The 16,161-nt window shown below is 37.5% G+C and overlaps 1 protein-coding gene across 1 annotated transcript in view; it reads right to left on the bottom strand.

Annotated features, from left to right (window-relative positions):
• LOC104279327 (calcineurin-binding protein cabin-1-like) overlaps positions 1 to 16,161 on the bottom strand; it is a gene marked incomplete at its 5' end in the record, with an annotated part of 36,673 nt that overhangs the window by 12,579 nt on the left and 7,933 nt on the right. Inside the window, 15 exon segments of the mRNA XM_009876567.1 lie at positions 386 to 564; positions 1,115 to 1,266; positions 1,811 to 2,062; positions 3,240 to 3,501; positions 5,376 to 5,521; positions 5,910 to 6,116; positions 7,559 to 7,720; positions 8,500 to 8,615; positions 8,848 to 9,004; positions 10,450 to 10,686; positions 11,781 to 11,975; positions 12,721 to 12,870; positions 14,125 to 14,312; positions 14,555 to 14,633; positions 15,975 to 16,161. The exon segment at positions 15,975 to 16,161 is cut by the window's right edge and continues 29 nt beyond it. Of these exon segments, the coding sequence (XP_009874869.1) occupies positions 386 to 564; positions 1,115 to 1,266; positions 1,811 to 2,062; positions 3,240 to 3,501; positions 5,376 to 5,521; positions 5,910 to 6,116; positions 7,559 to 7,720; positions 8,500 to 8,615; positions 8,848 to 9,004; positions 10,450 to 10,686; positions 11,781 to 11,975; positions 12,721 to 12,870; positions 14,125 to 14,312; positions 14,555 to 14,633; positions 15,975 to 16,161 (2,669 nt within the window).

Here is a 16,161-nt window from a genome sequence, read left to right as displayed (position 1 = left end):
GTGTTCAGTCTTCTGAAAACTGAACCCACATCTTTCCTAATAAGCTCAGACAGGCATTTAGCTCTGGAGGACGGAAAAAACAAAGAAAAGAAAAATCACTGCAAATTCAGTCAGCTACATACTCCTCCTATTGACATTCCTGTTTTGACTAAGTGACAGGTGCCAATGGTGGCAGGTGACAACTTTGAATTTTGTATTTAAATCTCTGACTGTACATTGATTCTATTTAAAGCACTGAATTTATAAAGATAATGAGCTTCAATATTGCCCGTGTTACCACAGACCCATCACCCTCCTTGAAATGAGCAGTTTGATCATTCCTGGTCAAACCCCCCATGATTAGAGCACCTCCTTGTGCTGCCAGTATTGAGAACAGGGACTGTACCGTCCGGCGTTGCCTGCTGACGGGGTTTTTTACATTTGACGTAATCGTGGTCAACTGGAGTGGCTGTGTAAGGTGGGGATGTCAGACCTGGACCGGAGGATGAGGGAAGGGAAGTCCCAGGGCCCGGCACTGTTCCGGCTGAAGAGTGAGAGTCTTCATCAATCATACAAGCTTTTTCCCTGGAAGAGGCAAGAAGAAAAATAAAGTGTTAACTTTCTTTGAACATATACTAAGAACAAAAGGAGACGGCATTTTCTTAGGACATTTCCAATACAGTAATCAAATCTTAGTGATAAATCCTAAACTATGGGGTTTTAATACAGGTTACACTCCTCACTTGTCACTCTTCAACACTAAAATATTATCTACTTTGTAGTTGTCAATGAGACAAATTACAAGGACTAAAGTCTCTCATCTTTTAAAATAAAGGCCATTTGATTTTGTATTTATTAACAGTTGATTAAAAATATTAATTCTATTAATAAAAATAGCACTTTCAAAACAGACCACAAAATCAGAATTTTGCTCTTTTCATCTACACTGTTCCAATTGCTGAGATCTCAGAGTAGGGTATAACCTTATTGCTCACGACAGCTGAAAACTGCAAACATTGGAATTCATTCTGATCACTTTGTTTTATTTATATTTCATTTAGCTTCACTTTATAGTTCATTATACAGTAGTTTATAAGTATGCCTTCAGAGGATACTTCTGGAAATTAGCACTCACTTTTCTGCAACTTTTGGGGTGTTTTTCTCTTCACCCCTAGCAAACGGTCCCTCAGAGGCTTCTTTCATGAAACTAACTAGTATCTCAGCATCTACTCCAGAGTCTGGTTTCCCCACAAGTTTCAGAATAGAAGCATGAAGTCGAAAGTATACCTAGAAAACATCAAAATGCACATGGTCAGTAGAGAATTCACACCTCTGCAACCTACTACAAATAGTCTCTTCTCTGTAGAAATTGCAGGAGTTTGTAAAGATAGTTGTCCGCATGGAATGCAACAACAAAGTCACCACTGGTATGTTTTAGATCCACTATTTTTACCAGAGAACACAGTGAAAGCAAAGGTGTTAGGATTACTGTTCCAACTCAGGCATGAACTTACGCTTTCACAGATGAAGCGAGATGTGTGTGAAACCTGTCCATGTTTGATTTTGATAAAAACTGACTAAGGAACTGTGTGCAGCAAAATCCAAAAATGGATCTTTTGCCTCTCTGTCCAATACTGAGACTCTACGCATATCCAGCCTTTAAAACAAAACCAGCCTGGATGACAGGATCCATTTATTCTCCAAGTTAGTCTTCTAAACGTTCCCAGATGCAGAGCATCATGTAACATATGCCAAATAATACGCACTAATAATAGCTGGCATTCCATTATCCATTAGGGTTTTCAACCCTACGTATTCAGCTTTTCTTTACCTCCAACGCTTCCATGGCAAGTTCTGGTGGATTATGGTAGTGAATCTTCTTTGGATATCGGGCAGCCTCCTCATGTAAGTAATGACCTGCCTGTTTGTAATGAAGCAGATAGACAACAGGAGGCTGCTTCTGCTTCTCTGCAATCTTTCCCAGCATGTAGTGAATAAGCCACTCCTCTTCATCGCCATCTCCCTCGCAGCGAGAAGCTGATGTAAAACACAATTTGGCTGTCTCCAACATATGCTCTTCCATCTGTGGTCGAACAAAGTGTTGAGAATATATTAATTTACTGTGGCTGGGATGAAATATTCTAAAAATACACTCCTGCATACAAAAGTGCATAAAAAAGGTACATCGTTTAAAATGCTTTAAGCCTAAAAGATCCAGAACATTTCCAAGGGATCGAATACATCCTGACAAGCAAACATGCTGAAGGATAGGTTTTTGTTCATTCCAGTAACTGCTGACACAAATAACTAGAACAAAACAGTAAGACGAAAGTGTAAAAACATACATGTAAATATAAATCTCAAAATCAACAACTAATATACATGTGCACAAAAATTTTACCACTTTTTCAGAGCTATAACTAACTGTACTAACTATTCAAAGAAAATAATCGTTTTGTTCTGCAACTGAAGTTTGCTAGAGCCATTAAGGACCACTGTCATTTCTGAAGAAATGTGTTTCCTCTTGCTTGCAATGCATCCAATTTTGAGCTGAATATGGCAAGAATATTCAGCATAATATTAGTAACTCAGAATAGTTAAATCAGAGAGAGTTTACTGGTCCAAAAAGGCAAAACATTTTCCCTAGCAACTCTTATAGCTGTCAGAAAGTCTTCAGAATTGCTCATTTTGGATTAGCAATAAACTTCATAATAACTCTAACTTTTTAATCATCGTAACGCATAAATTGCCAATGAATTTATAACAATTTTTTTTCTATGAAAATTCTATCAATCTCATTCTGATCTTTTGTTTAAGTAAATAGCCCAACACCATAGAAAAGGAGGAGGATGTTTTTAGATAACAAGAGATACCATACAAACACAGATATCAGAGTAATTCCTGATAATTTCATTATTCAGTTATGTATACATTTTCATCTTTTCCCCAGAAATATTGCATGACATTTACAGAAAGATGATGTACATATAATTCCTCTTTCCAGGAGGTTACAATAATTTTGTGTCACCTTCAAAAGATAAATCAAAGATAAGATTCAAAGTAATTTTGCCCAGGAAACAGAAAGAAAGAGACCCTTTAAATACTGATTTGACACCAGCAGCTTATGTGAATGAATGTTATAATTTCCAATATCACTAAGTCACCACACAATCTAATATGCAGTACACAGTATGTAAATATTGTTAAAAGTTACTATGCTAGAAAATGTCGTTTAAAATATTTAAAATGCCAGATCCCACCTGCTTCACAACTTCAGGGGGCAGTTCTGATTTCCACTGCTTAAGCTGACGGGATGCAAAAGAATGGAGGGCATAGGAAATGGTCCCGTATTCTATCCATAAAGAGAGATTAGAGCTGTCAATCTCTAGGGCTCGCTTGAAGCAATTCAAGACAGGAGTAGAGTGCTTCCAGATTGGGCCATCACTTTTCAACTCATTGGAGTTCAACTTGTCCTGAATACGACTTGCTCGAGCCAGAGCCATGCCGGCCCATGAATCAAACCTGTGCAAGCAAGAACATAACACATGAACAACTTCCCCCTGAACATTACACTGCATGGCATAGACAAGACTCATTTTGTTGTATCCACAACTTTCTCTTCCTTTCATGCTCTCTCAAAACATTTCTGTATCTCCTCCCCCTCTCACAGTGGAACAGAGGCTTTGGAGCCTAAATCCTCCTGATTGTATTAAAAACGGTTTTCTAATAAAGCACTGTCCCCACTAATCGTCGCACACGAAAAACGGATACAACAACAAAGTTTATTTGCCTCACAAAATTAGCATATCTATTCTTCTAATGGCAGCGCTCCCATTGATTTCATTTCTCAGCAACTACGCTGTCTTAACCAAACATTGTCACCCTTTATTTCTGTAGGCCAGCAGACAGCCATTATTTCATTTTGTATTGTTGGACTGAACCAGGGACGGTCTTTATCATCATCATCATCATTTTCCAACATAAAAATCACAAAAACCAAAATGCATGCATGTAGGAAAATGCTGATCAACAACAATGAAGACTGCTTACTGAGGGGACTGCTCGCGATCTCGTCCTTTGTCTGTTATGTCCCTGACAATACAGACTGGAGAGTAGTTTCCATATTCTGTAATCTCACATTAGCATCTGGGGTCAACGGCTCTGGAATTTTTCCATTTGACCACGATTCTAACACCAAAGGAATAATCATAACGTTCTCAGGTTTTTGCTTGTAATTTCTTGCTGATTTCAACTGAAAACCCATTTCGGGGTCAAGTGACCTCACCAGTCAGATTCCTGAGGGGAATGGAAAGGGAACTCTCATACAGACATTTGAAGAAGTAGTATCTCATATGAGCAGGGTAAAAATAACCTGCTACCACATTAAAGCAAAAATGCATTCCACTCAATTATGATTTTAGATCTTAAAGTATCAAAACAACAGAGAAAATAGGGGGGAGCGTTGGTAATTTCTTTATCAGGCTTCAAAAATAGGTGTTAGCAACCTGCTAATCACAGTTCCAAGACCCGAAGATTCGATATCACTAAGATACAGCTGTTTCCTCTGTAGATTTCACACATAAAATTGTTCTGTGCTTTCACCTTCCCTTTTGTCTCTGTTGTATGACTGGATTTAGAAATCATTTTCTTGTCTCAAATCTAGCAAACTACGGGGTTTGTCATTGACCCTGATCTATCAACTTCAAGGACAATTAAAATGATAGCTGACATCTAACATGCAAACTCTGTATTTAATCAGTACATTTAAAGATTATTTCATTTTAGAAGACTGCTATTCAAAACACGCTTGATTTTTAAGATGAAAGAGCTTTATCTTGGTGGTATTTCAGTAAGTTGTAAATATCACTTCAATACTTTACTTGAGCTTGTATTCTCCAAGTAGTTCTCTGGCAGCAAGATCAATACTTTTAGAAAGAGATCAGCCTAAACAGTTAATTCACTAAAGAACACTATTTGCACTATAGCTATGCTATTAAACAGTGACATTACTCATTCCTTGTCATGTGTGAACATGCCAAAACAAAGAACAAAAGATGCAAAAGGAAATACTGATTTTCAGTTCTTGCTCTTCCCTGTTACTCGATTTTAATTTAGCTCCCCCATGAGCCTTTCATTTTTTAGTTTTAATTTTAAAAACCCAATCATATATTTAATGCTATGGTTTGGGTTTTGTTTTGTTTTTTGGGTTGTTTTAGAGATGTCTTAATCACACAATTGATCTACGATAATGGACTGCAGGTGGGTTTTTCAGGTGGGGTTTTTTGTTGTTTGTTTTAACTCCTGAAACCAAAAGAAGTATCTTTTGTTGTTTGCTTTTCAGTACTGAATTGAGTCAGCAGAATGAATTATATGCAGCAGGATTCAATCACACTGACCTGTCTGGGCAAATACAAATGTCATGCATGTAAAATTTAATGGCCTTGGACTGCTCTTTATTCTTGAAATGATAATCTGCCAGAAGATAGTACAACTCGGTCACCACTGGTGGAGAATAGTCTGCACCGTCTGGGAGAGATGGTGCCTGGAAGTGAAAAGAAAGTAGAGGTTCATATTAAATAAAATGTTCATATTAAACAAGCTGCACACTTGCTTCTTCCCTGTAGTGAAAGTCAACTTTTCAGCACAGAACATACTGAAGACAAAGACAGAGAAAGCCTTCCACAGATACACAGAGCACTGAGGAACACTAACGAACATCTCATACTGACTCTACGTTACTCAACAGTACATCTCGCTATTCCAAGACTAAAAGCTTTGCTGGTGTCATTCTTATTTCATTAGAAAACAATTATCTGAGAAAATCCAGCATCATGGAATAAATCACTCCCCTGACTATCTGAAAGTCAACATAAAAATAAAAGCAATAATTTTTACTCCTTCCAATTTTTTTTAAAAGCAATTTATTATACCTTGCTGCATGTTCCTTCAATATAGGCAGATACAGTATCAAGGCTCAGCATAGGCTTGTCTGTTCGAGGAACAATTGTAGCAGTCTTCTTCAAAAGGTTGGCCAAATCAGCAGACACAGTACTCGTTTTGTAACTATCAAATTCCGGAAGAGTTTTAGGCTTAAAATATTCAAACATGAACAAAGCATCTTCCCATGTCAGATCAACCTGAAGAGGGAGGTAGATGAGAGGGGGAAAAAAAAATTGTCTCAAATTCCAAAATTCAGAAGTCTACTAATGCTGAGTTTCTACAGCTTTTCTAGTTCATAAGAACATAAATATTACTCTAGCAGGAAACAAATTAAACCTCCCAAGAACAGAACAACTAAAGGCACCATTAATTACTGCTGCTTACAAATACAACATCCTGCTCATTAACTGAAAAGACTAAGGTATCAGGCTGTAACCTCATGTACATCACTGAAAAATAAAGTTATTCTACTTGCTTAGAAGAGTTGCCCAGAGAAGTCATTTGTAAGCAACAACCAACTGTAAACATCCTGAGTGACACTGAGATCGCGGGTAAGATATGAAGGAGAAAAGCGCTGACACCTTCAATTTCAAGCTCAAGAATAAGTGAAGGGGGAATCGGACAAAATTCTGAGACTCAAAAAATCTTCAAACCTTCAAACTTTCTACAGAAAGGTACTTTCAGAATTCATTCCTCACCTTTTCCTCACTTTGCTTTTTTGAAAACAGTAAAAAAAAAATACAGTTCTCTTCTGCTAGACTAAGTTTTTCTCCTTTCATTGTTCATCTTACTCCTTACAGTAAATTTTGCTGACAATGGAGAAGTCAAATTACTAAAAATCATTTGTTAATGATAAGAACTTCTTCACCCAGCAGGAAGACAGAGGACAATCTCCTTATACTTCCCCTTTTCTCAGTTCTTCTCATTTTCTCATTATCTTAATTTTCTAACAGGTAAGAGACAGAATTCATTTGGAAAATGATTTTACCAATAAACGGTAAAAGCAAAAATCTTCTGAGGTTTTTTAATAGAAACAGTGATGTTTCAAGGCAAAGGACTCCTGAACTGCTTTTTCTGTCCCTTCCTTAAAGCTACAACTCTCTTCCCAAGGCACTCCGTAGTTGTTCTTCTCCCAAACTCAACTGATTTTCATATATTTCTCATAAACAGATACCAGATATTTACCATCATAGATTTCAAAGCAAGCTATAATGTAATTTACTTGCACAATTTTTAAACAGTGACACTTTTCACTTTCATTAACTGCAAGGTTGGCTGCAGTTTTTCTTTTCTCAAGCTGACTTTTTTCCTCTCTAATTTTCCTCAAACTTGAGCTTTCTCTGATGAAAACAGGAAAGTCACGTATCATTAAATAAACTTGTCAACAGTTTGAAAATGGCAGACTACTTTGAATAAGACTACATTAGCATTTTATTTCAAATATATGACCCTCAATATTCACAAAGGCCTTTGTATTTTTTTAAATGAGTTTTTTTTACAATATGTAAAATACATAAATTTTACAAGGAAATAAAAGTAATCTTCCTCCAAAGTATATTAAGGTGCATCAACCCCAAGAAAGGATGTATCTTTCATCACTTCAGGATATTTCACCGATATTAAATAATACATACTTTACCTGCTGTACTGAATGTTCTTCTAGGTACCTTGCTTTGCTTTTTTTGCTGGGAAAACCATATAAACAATAAAAACATTGTTCCAAGGCTGTTTCCAGCTCTTCTTTGTATGGATGGGTATCTTCAGATGTGGATGCTGCGAGTTCTTTTTGTAGTACCTGAACCTACAACACCACAAGCATCAATGAGAAGGTCATCTCGCAAGCTGAGGACTGCACTAAGTTATCTAGTTGGCTGAAAGCAGGTGATGAAAATGACATTAAGGAACTACACATATTTTTCCCCAATTACAACCAAGTATTATCCAGATTCCTGTAAACTACTCTCACACAAGTAATTTCAATGGCACTGTAACTGCAATAAAGTGCTTTTATTTTTTTCCCATGTTAAATCACAAACCCTTATCTTCAGTCAATGACTTTAGATATCAGTGTTTCAGAATTCAGAGCACTCAGTTTTCCAGTATACACCACGTTGCTTTTGTGAATATAAACACTACAGTTTGTCAATGCTGTCAAAAAGGAAAAGGCACAAGAGTACCTGCCCTAACTCACAAACATCAACTTCCTGTGCATGGAAAAAGGAGGATGGAGAAGCCTTTGCAGAAAAAGAAGGGAAAGCTAATGAAAATCTGGCTAAAAGGGATACAGAACTGCACAGTATGAATAGTGTCATTCAGATGGCTACACACCAAGGAATGCGGCTGAACTGATCCCAACTGACTAAACTACTAGCAATCACTTAAACAGCAGTTTTCCACTCAAGACACTTGGAAGTCTTTTCTGGGGCAGTAATTGGCTCATTCTCCCTGCTGGGGTTTGGTTATTTGCCATCATCACACTCCTCGTGGGGAGGGGAACCAGGGTTACCAGCCCCTGCTGCAAACTCAGCTCAGCCCACCTGCTTTTTTCCTGTCCAAAAGACCACAGACACCAACACTTACGTAGAACTTGAGAAGAGCACCGTCTGAATTGCAGCACCAGGATCTTCTTCCCAAATACTCATGAGCAGTGTTGAGCAGCATGAGTGAAGAAGGCAACATAGGGGTGTCAGGACTCACTGGAAGAAAGAAGTTGGTATTTAAGTAGCACAGAACTGAGTTAAATCCAACTAGCCAATGGCTCATTTGGCAAAAAGAAGCTTCCATGTGACAAGGCGCTGATGTTTGCATAGCCCTCTACTCCCTCCAGCCAGCAAGATAAGATGACAAACAAGTATTTTCTTATTTACATGCCAGAGCTAGACGGTGAGGAGCTCAGCTCCATTATGTGAAAGTGAGTAATTATCCCACCTTCTTCTCCCTGGTTCTGTTGCTGCTGCTGGCAGCAAACGGATCGAAAAGTATCTTCCTCATGCTGGATGATCCTGTGCAGGATAACCCACGGAAGGACTGAGGAGACATAAGGTTCTTTTGGTTCTTCCTGGACTGCCATGCTACAGTCTATGATCTAATAAAGAAACAGACATTATACAAAGAGATATGAAATAAACATCAGGAGTGAACCCTTTCCAAACAACCCAAAGCTGGTCCTGCATTTTGTGCTAAGGAAATAAACTTGAGTCTCAGCTCCTCACAGTGAGTGGCAGTAGAAGTTCTACAAATAACATCACCTGGCATGGGGAAGGATACACGATCATTTCCACTACCTTGATATTCCTCTAGCATCATCACTTTCCAGCTAGTTATGTCTCTGTTAATACCATATACAAACAATTCAGAGCAAGCAAACGTGCAGCACAAATTCTTAAGTGTTAGCAGGTCTCACTACTGCACAGCAAGGAAGAGGAACTTAGTTAAAAGAATTCCTGAACTTTTTATGAGGTCTTATAACAACTAAAACCAGCTAGAATGACTAACAGATGCTATATAAATGACGTAACTGAACAAATTCTGAGCAACACAACGCTGTGCCATAGAACTGCTGTCCTACCATTTCTCATAGACAAGTGCCCATTTTATTGCCACAGTGCCAGAAATTTCTGAAGTCCTTCACTTTTCTCACATTCCTTCACACATACAACTGTTTGTTTCGGTATTTATGTAGATAAATAATCATATTTATTATTACTACAGAAACTATTTACAGTGAATGGCTCTGTTCTCCAAAATTCCATTACATTCTGTAACACAGATACACACATATAACTTTACACAATGAGCGTATGATTTTGTGAGCAGTGAAGCTCCTTGGGTGTTAATGAAGTAAATGGAGATCTGAGAGTCGCAAACACACTGAATTTTAACATTAACCCAACTTGCTTCTTAACAGAACTGAAAGTCCCTCATTTGTTACCTGGACTGAAAAATATCAATTCAGTAGTTTTAAGGTTTGAAAGTACCTTGTTTAAAAGGCTAAAATCAGTGTATTTTTAGCACTAGAAACAGTCCACACCACTTTTTCCTGCCCTCTTCTCATTGCCGTCTCTATTTGCACTAGAAAAACCCTTAGCTTGGCCAGCACTCGCAAGAAACTCTACCATGTTCATAAGATTTACAGGATCTTGTGTTCTAGCACACACAGTCAAGATCGGTGCCATAACTTACAAACTGCACCCAGGCAGCTCAGTCTTCACGTTATCACCATTTCAAATAGCATAAGAAAAGAGCATTGCTCCTTAGGTTATCTTACTACTATTTCTTGACTACTTCAGGCAGCTTAGTGTTTGAGGGTACCTGGTGGTATCACCTCTAGCACAGGCGTGCTCAGTGCATCTCATGCTGAAATGAAAATGAAGGCTAAGAAGGTAACACCCATCTTTCCCCAACCTTCCCCCAATGACAAAGTCACGCAAAGCATCACTGAGAGTGGGTGGCAATTGAGAGAGCAGCTCTATCACATCTGAAGGTCTGTAGCACACAATAGCTCTTTCTTAGTGCAAGTGAACAGGTTACCTGAATCAAGTTGTTTGCTAATCGGATGAGGCTTGGTGTTATAGAAGAGTTGTTCAGGATGCTGTTGACTGACGATAATGAAGTATCTATTCCTGTGAGCAGTTGTGTTACCGTGGCAACCCACTCTTCTTTGGCAGAGGCCGCTGTCATATTAATCATCTGCTGAATTGCTTCATTCAGGGCAACTTCTGAGTGTTCAAAGCATTGCTTGTAATCTTTCAGTTTGAGCAGAGAGTCCTAGGAATGTAAATATGAGAAAAAAAAATCTATTACAAGGATGAAGGGCTTATTTTAAACCATGACTGCACAGTAGGGCAAAACAATAAACTATATACAGCTAATGTGGTTACTTTAATGAAACAATAACAGATTCTTTAAATATGACATTAAAAAAGGACAATAGGAGGAGCACGGACCCTGGATGACAAATATACAAGTAGGATCTAAATTTCCAAAATCACCACTGAATCTTTCTGTTTCATATGCTATTAAAAAATATTTAGGTAAGTGACGGCTGTAAATCTAAAATCCTAATGATAAGCAGTGAACTGAGGCCTTGGAGAAAGAGGGTCTTGCTCTTTATGATCTTGTGCTGCAATTTTATTACTTCCTAAGTAACAAAATAGCAATTACAATGCTAGCACTACAGCAACATCCTCCTGCTGCTTTTTACTCTGCGAGGTTTGGGTCACTAGATGGCACATATGCTGCAGGGTTTTGGTTCAGTCCAGTTAAAAGAGCATCAGTCTTTTTGTGTGCAATCTTGTTTTCCCCCCTCAAGAACCTGATAAGCTCAATTGTTCCTATAGCTGAATTAATTTTATTTTCACAGTGGCAAATGGACTAAATCCAGACCAGTGCTGCTGGATGTATTTATCAATGGCTTGTCATTCATGCAGGACAGATACATTGTATCACACACAAAATCATTTATAAAGTAGATAACTTTTAAGATTCGGAATGGTTGTAAAACACAATAGTCAACATCAGCAAAAGCACGAAGTATTCACAGCAGATGCAGATAGCATGAACCAATCCAGAAGACGTCTCTGCAAATGATTCAAGTTTATTTGAATTTACGGTTTTCCTGGCCATTTCCCATAGGCCTTCTTACATCTTCAGTCCCATTCTCAGTTAGTAAAAGCTGGCATATTGCTAATGATGTTGACAAAACTGTGCTGTTCAAACCATTTAGAGATTTGGCTCCACGTTTTGCTTTGTAAGTAAGACTTGCTAACCATTAACACCCACTCTAGAAATCCTTTCATTCTGTTTTCAAAAATGAATCTTAGTCCCTTACTAAAACAGATTTTTTAAGAAGCAAAACAAACCTGCAAGAGCAGCAGCTGTGCTGGTCTCTCTGGTATGGATGTCACAAATTCCAGATGTTTTGCTCTGCCATAACCATTAAAGCATAACGTGGGACGAAGCAGATGCACTACTGCATTATAATCCCCCGCCTCATAGAGTCGCTGTATCTCTTCCAAAGACTGGCATCTCTCCAGAGATTTTAGGTTCTTTTCAATCTGCAGACATCACAGATGACACAATCCAACTCTCATTTTGCCTTCACATACATTTGGCTATTGACATTTCTCCTAACAGTTTAGCTGTAAAGCTACATGAACTCTGCATCTACATCCAGGAACATAAACCAGGAAGAAAACACCTACTATGTAACAGCTCACCCGTTCCATAAATTGTTAAACATTATATAATACATGACTTTAGTGCTACAATGATTTAAAACTTTTGCTTCAAATGCCCAAATCACACAGTTCTGCACTCCAAGTATACAACCATCAAAAGGACTTCAAAGTGAAGATGGCTTCTGCTCTGTTAGAGCTCATCCCCCAAAACAGCAACAGAAAAAAGACAACTCTTTGTTTAAAAGTGTATGCAAATTGTTACATGGACAACAAAACGCTGAAGTAAAGAGCTCATTTAAGCAAAAGTGAATTTTATGTTTAAGAACAGAAAATAAAACACTAATCTAATAATCTACTGTTCTACGTGCAGCTGTTGTAATATTTTTATTTTGCATAAAAGCAATCTTAAGTTGTACAGGACCAACAGATCCAAAGGCATCTTTTTAAAAAGTAGATGATGGTCCTGATGTCATTATTAAACTATGAACCTGTCCTTTCACTTTTAGAAAAATTCTAGGACAGATTATGGTAAACTTCCATCATGAAAGAGCTAACGCATAGATGACCTCTGAAACTGCGAGGGATGGAGTGAGGAGAATACACCTGCAAACTAAACTCTTACCTCTTCTAAAGAAACAACAGAATCAACGTGTAGATTCGGTAACCGTATTACAATGCTGCATTCATTGCCAGCTTTAGCTTGCATTGCGGTGGAGCTCTGTAGCATTTCAGTGCAGATATCATAGTTTTCAAGTGCCTGTTCCATGTCTCCCTATAAAGATAGTAGAGAAATAAGAAGAAAATTAAAAAAACAAAGTAAAAATCTGAAGTTCTGTCTGCAGCAAGGGTTTCTAAAGCATGTAGAAGATGTTTAAATTCAGTGTAGGCACTAACAGTTGTACTGCTTAACCTCTCGAATGAAAAACAAATTCAATCAATAATCTCAAAAAAACCCAACCAAAAGCAGTAAATCTTACCTGTGACTTTAATAACAGGTAAAACAAATCAGAGTCAGAGATATAAAATTCAGCTTGCATAAATTTGAAAGATTAATTTGAATTGCTAAAATCCCTTTCCTTTAAAAGCATGGAAGAGTAAAACAGAAGAAATAACTCTTCAATTTGTGCAAATAAAAGCACTGAGTCAAGAAACGTTCTTATATTCTGCATACTCAATGTCTTCTACTTGTTCTGTCCAACTGAAGTAGAGCGGTCAGGAGAGAAATGCAAGCTGCACAGCAAAACGTAATTCTGTACATTTAAAGCAAAAATGGCAGTAGCTGTACGAGACCTCTGACTTTTCCTCAAGTAAGTTTATTAGAAAGGAATCCTTAGATGTAAAAAATAAAAACGGAAGGAACCGGGTAGTTCACACTTATGAAACTGACTCACATTATTAGTTGACAATTGACTTGAAAACAATATATAAACAATTCTTCGATGTCCTCATGAAGTAACACATGGAGGAAAAAAAGTCTGAGATCAAATACTATTTCTTTTCAAATTATTCCTTCAGTGATAGGTTTAAAACCCTGTGCTTCAAAATCTGCATATTAAATTAAATGTCTCCGACAGAATAATCATGCTACCTTGAAAAACAGAGGGCAGAGTAATTAAACATACAACCTGCTGCTACAGTTGAAAGTTGCACTTTGGACTATCTGGGACTCCGATAGTAACCCACTGGTCGTCACCCCCAAAATCCATGTTCTGCAGCTGTACAATAATACTCCAAATAACTTTGGTCCAGATATAGTCTTTTAAGCTCAAGACAAGCTAATCTACACAAATAGTTAAATACTAAATATATGTGAATATTAGCTTAGTATGTGAGAATTCCTAATTCATTTCCACCTCTACCTTTCAGGATAATTTATTAAAAAGTAAAATGAAATTGCAAAGGATTGAGCTGACTTTATCTACATGACTAAATGAGCCGAGGTTCCCAAATCAGCTGTAGCTTCTCTGACCAACATCGATTTTAACTTGGGAAAAGTTTTATTTGTTAAATCAGAAGTAAAACAAACCTGCAGTGCCAGAAAGCGAGCTTTCAGCCAATACACCCGAGTGACAAACTCCATCCAGCCCTCCTCAAATAAATCTCGCTGCGAGGATGCAAATGACAGCTGCAACAGGTCTCCCAAGAAGTGAGTTCCTGGGAAGTCAGGACCAAACTTCCCATTTACAGAGGCAGCAGGGCAATTTCGTGGAGAAACTGCAAATCAATTAATTACACTTTATCATAAGGTTACTAGCATCCCATGAAGACTCCCACATACTATTATTTCAGAAGTACTGATCTACTTTAAGGCAAGCAATTGGCAGATCAATAAAACACAAATCTGAAAGACATTGATTAAGAAAAAATAGCTCCAAAATCCAATGAATTCCTGGAAACATTTCTTCATATACGTTGAGTGTCTTTACAATCTGAAGAAAATAACATCTGGTTCTCACCTGTAGAGCTCTTCCCTTTTGTTAGAAGCCACTGATCTAACTGCAGTTCCATGCAAGAAAGGCTCATCAACATCATATCCTTCAGAAAAAGTAGGGAGGTATCAGAAAAAGAGTACACAGGAAGAAATACATTAAAAGAAGAATTTAAAAATCCCATCACTAAATTTTTAATCTACTTCAAACAAAATCTTCAGCCTATCTCCTTGGGATTTCTCTTCCCAAACTATGACTACTTTCTCGGTCTAAAAGTGTACAATAGCATTAACAAATCACAGAATAAAACAACGCTTAGAAGGAGGGAACATTAAAAAAATTTAAAATATCAGCTCATAAAGGAAAGCCATCAGAACAACACTGCCTGATGTTAGAAAAAAATTGACATCCTTATTTTTCTATCTGGCTGAAATAAAACTATATTAAACTGCAAAATCATGCTAAAAGCATAGTTCCAGGATACAGCAGAAGTAGTGACATTTGAGAAATAAAAAGTCTATATCCTATATTTCCAGCAGTATTTCAGTCTCCATGAGACTGAGTAAGCACTCTAGTCTTATCAGCTTATTAATGCTTCCTAGATAAAGTTCAGGAGTCTGTTAAGAATTACATCACCATGGATCTCTGCCAAGTAGTTTTGTACAGTGACAAACATACTATTTTCTATTAAATTCACGTGAATAAGGGCTACAGGTCCAGTTGTAAAAACCAGGTGCTTGTGAAAAGGTTGCAAAGTCCATACACATTCCCAAAACAGCCCTTTACAATCTTAAAAATCTGTATTTATTACATTCAGGATAGTTTGCAGATCAAGTTTAAAATAAATTCAAGGATGAAAAAGAATAGATAAGCACAAGGATAGTGATTTTCAATGGTAAAGCTACCAAGTTTTGACTTTTTAAATTTTACATACAACCAAGGAGTTATGCAGTCATAGTGAGAGCCAAGGGAATACATTTATATTTGCTTTAGAAGTGTAGTGTATATATAAAAAAATATACAGAAATACAGAAGTATTTGCATTTGTGAAATCTACAGATTTTTAAAGGCAATAAAATTGTGATGCTGGGGAGGGTGGTGGTGGTTTTGGTTTGGTGTCAGTTTTGTGGTGGGTTTTTTTTTTTTACTATTAACTGCAGGTAAATGAAACAGTAATTATTCTATGTAACACAGAAACACCAACCCTCAAGCAGCCAGCCTGAACAAAGAACTCTCTACTCAGCTGATGACGAAACAAAACTTTGTGTCATATCAGAAGCAAAGGGAGGGAAGAAAAAGAAAGAGGAATGAGAGTAAAGGAGTAAATACAGGACTTACATTATGTCTATGAGCATGTGTGTGTCTATTAGATATATACACTTAAGTACTTTTGGTACACAGAGAGCAACACAGCAGCAAACAAATATACGGAAAAGTGTCTCATTACCTTGATGTGCTGATTACTTGAGTCCCTCAGTAATGGATTGGGAAGACTACTACTATGCTTTCTCCAGTTATTATAGATACTAAGGACCACCTCACACAAGCCAGGAGGCCACTTCACCAGGAACTTCTGGCTGATGACTTTTAGATACCTCATCATCAGCTCCAAGATCCCACCATTGTTCAGGTTA

Source organism: Apaloderma vittatum, unplaced genomic scaffold (assembly GCF_000703405.1).
Source record: "Apaloderma vittatum isolate BGI_N311 unplaced genomic scaffold, ASM70340v1 scaffold40019, whole genome shotgun sequence".
NCBI classification, from domain to species: domain Eukaryota; kingdom Metazoa; phylum Chordata; class Aves; order Trogoniformes; family Trogonidae; genus Apaloderma; species Apaloderma vittatum.
The sequence above is the reverse complement of the archived record's forward strand: the minus strand, read 5'-3'. Positions and strand labels throughout refer to the sequence as shown.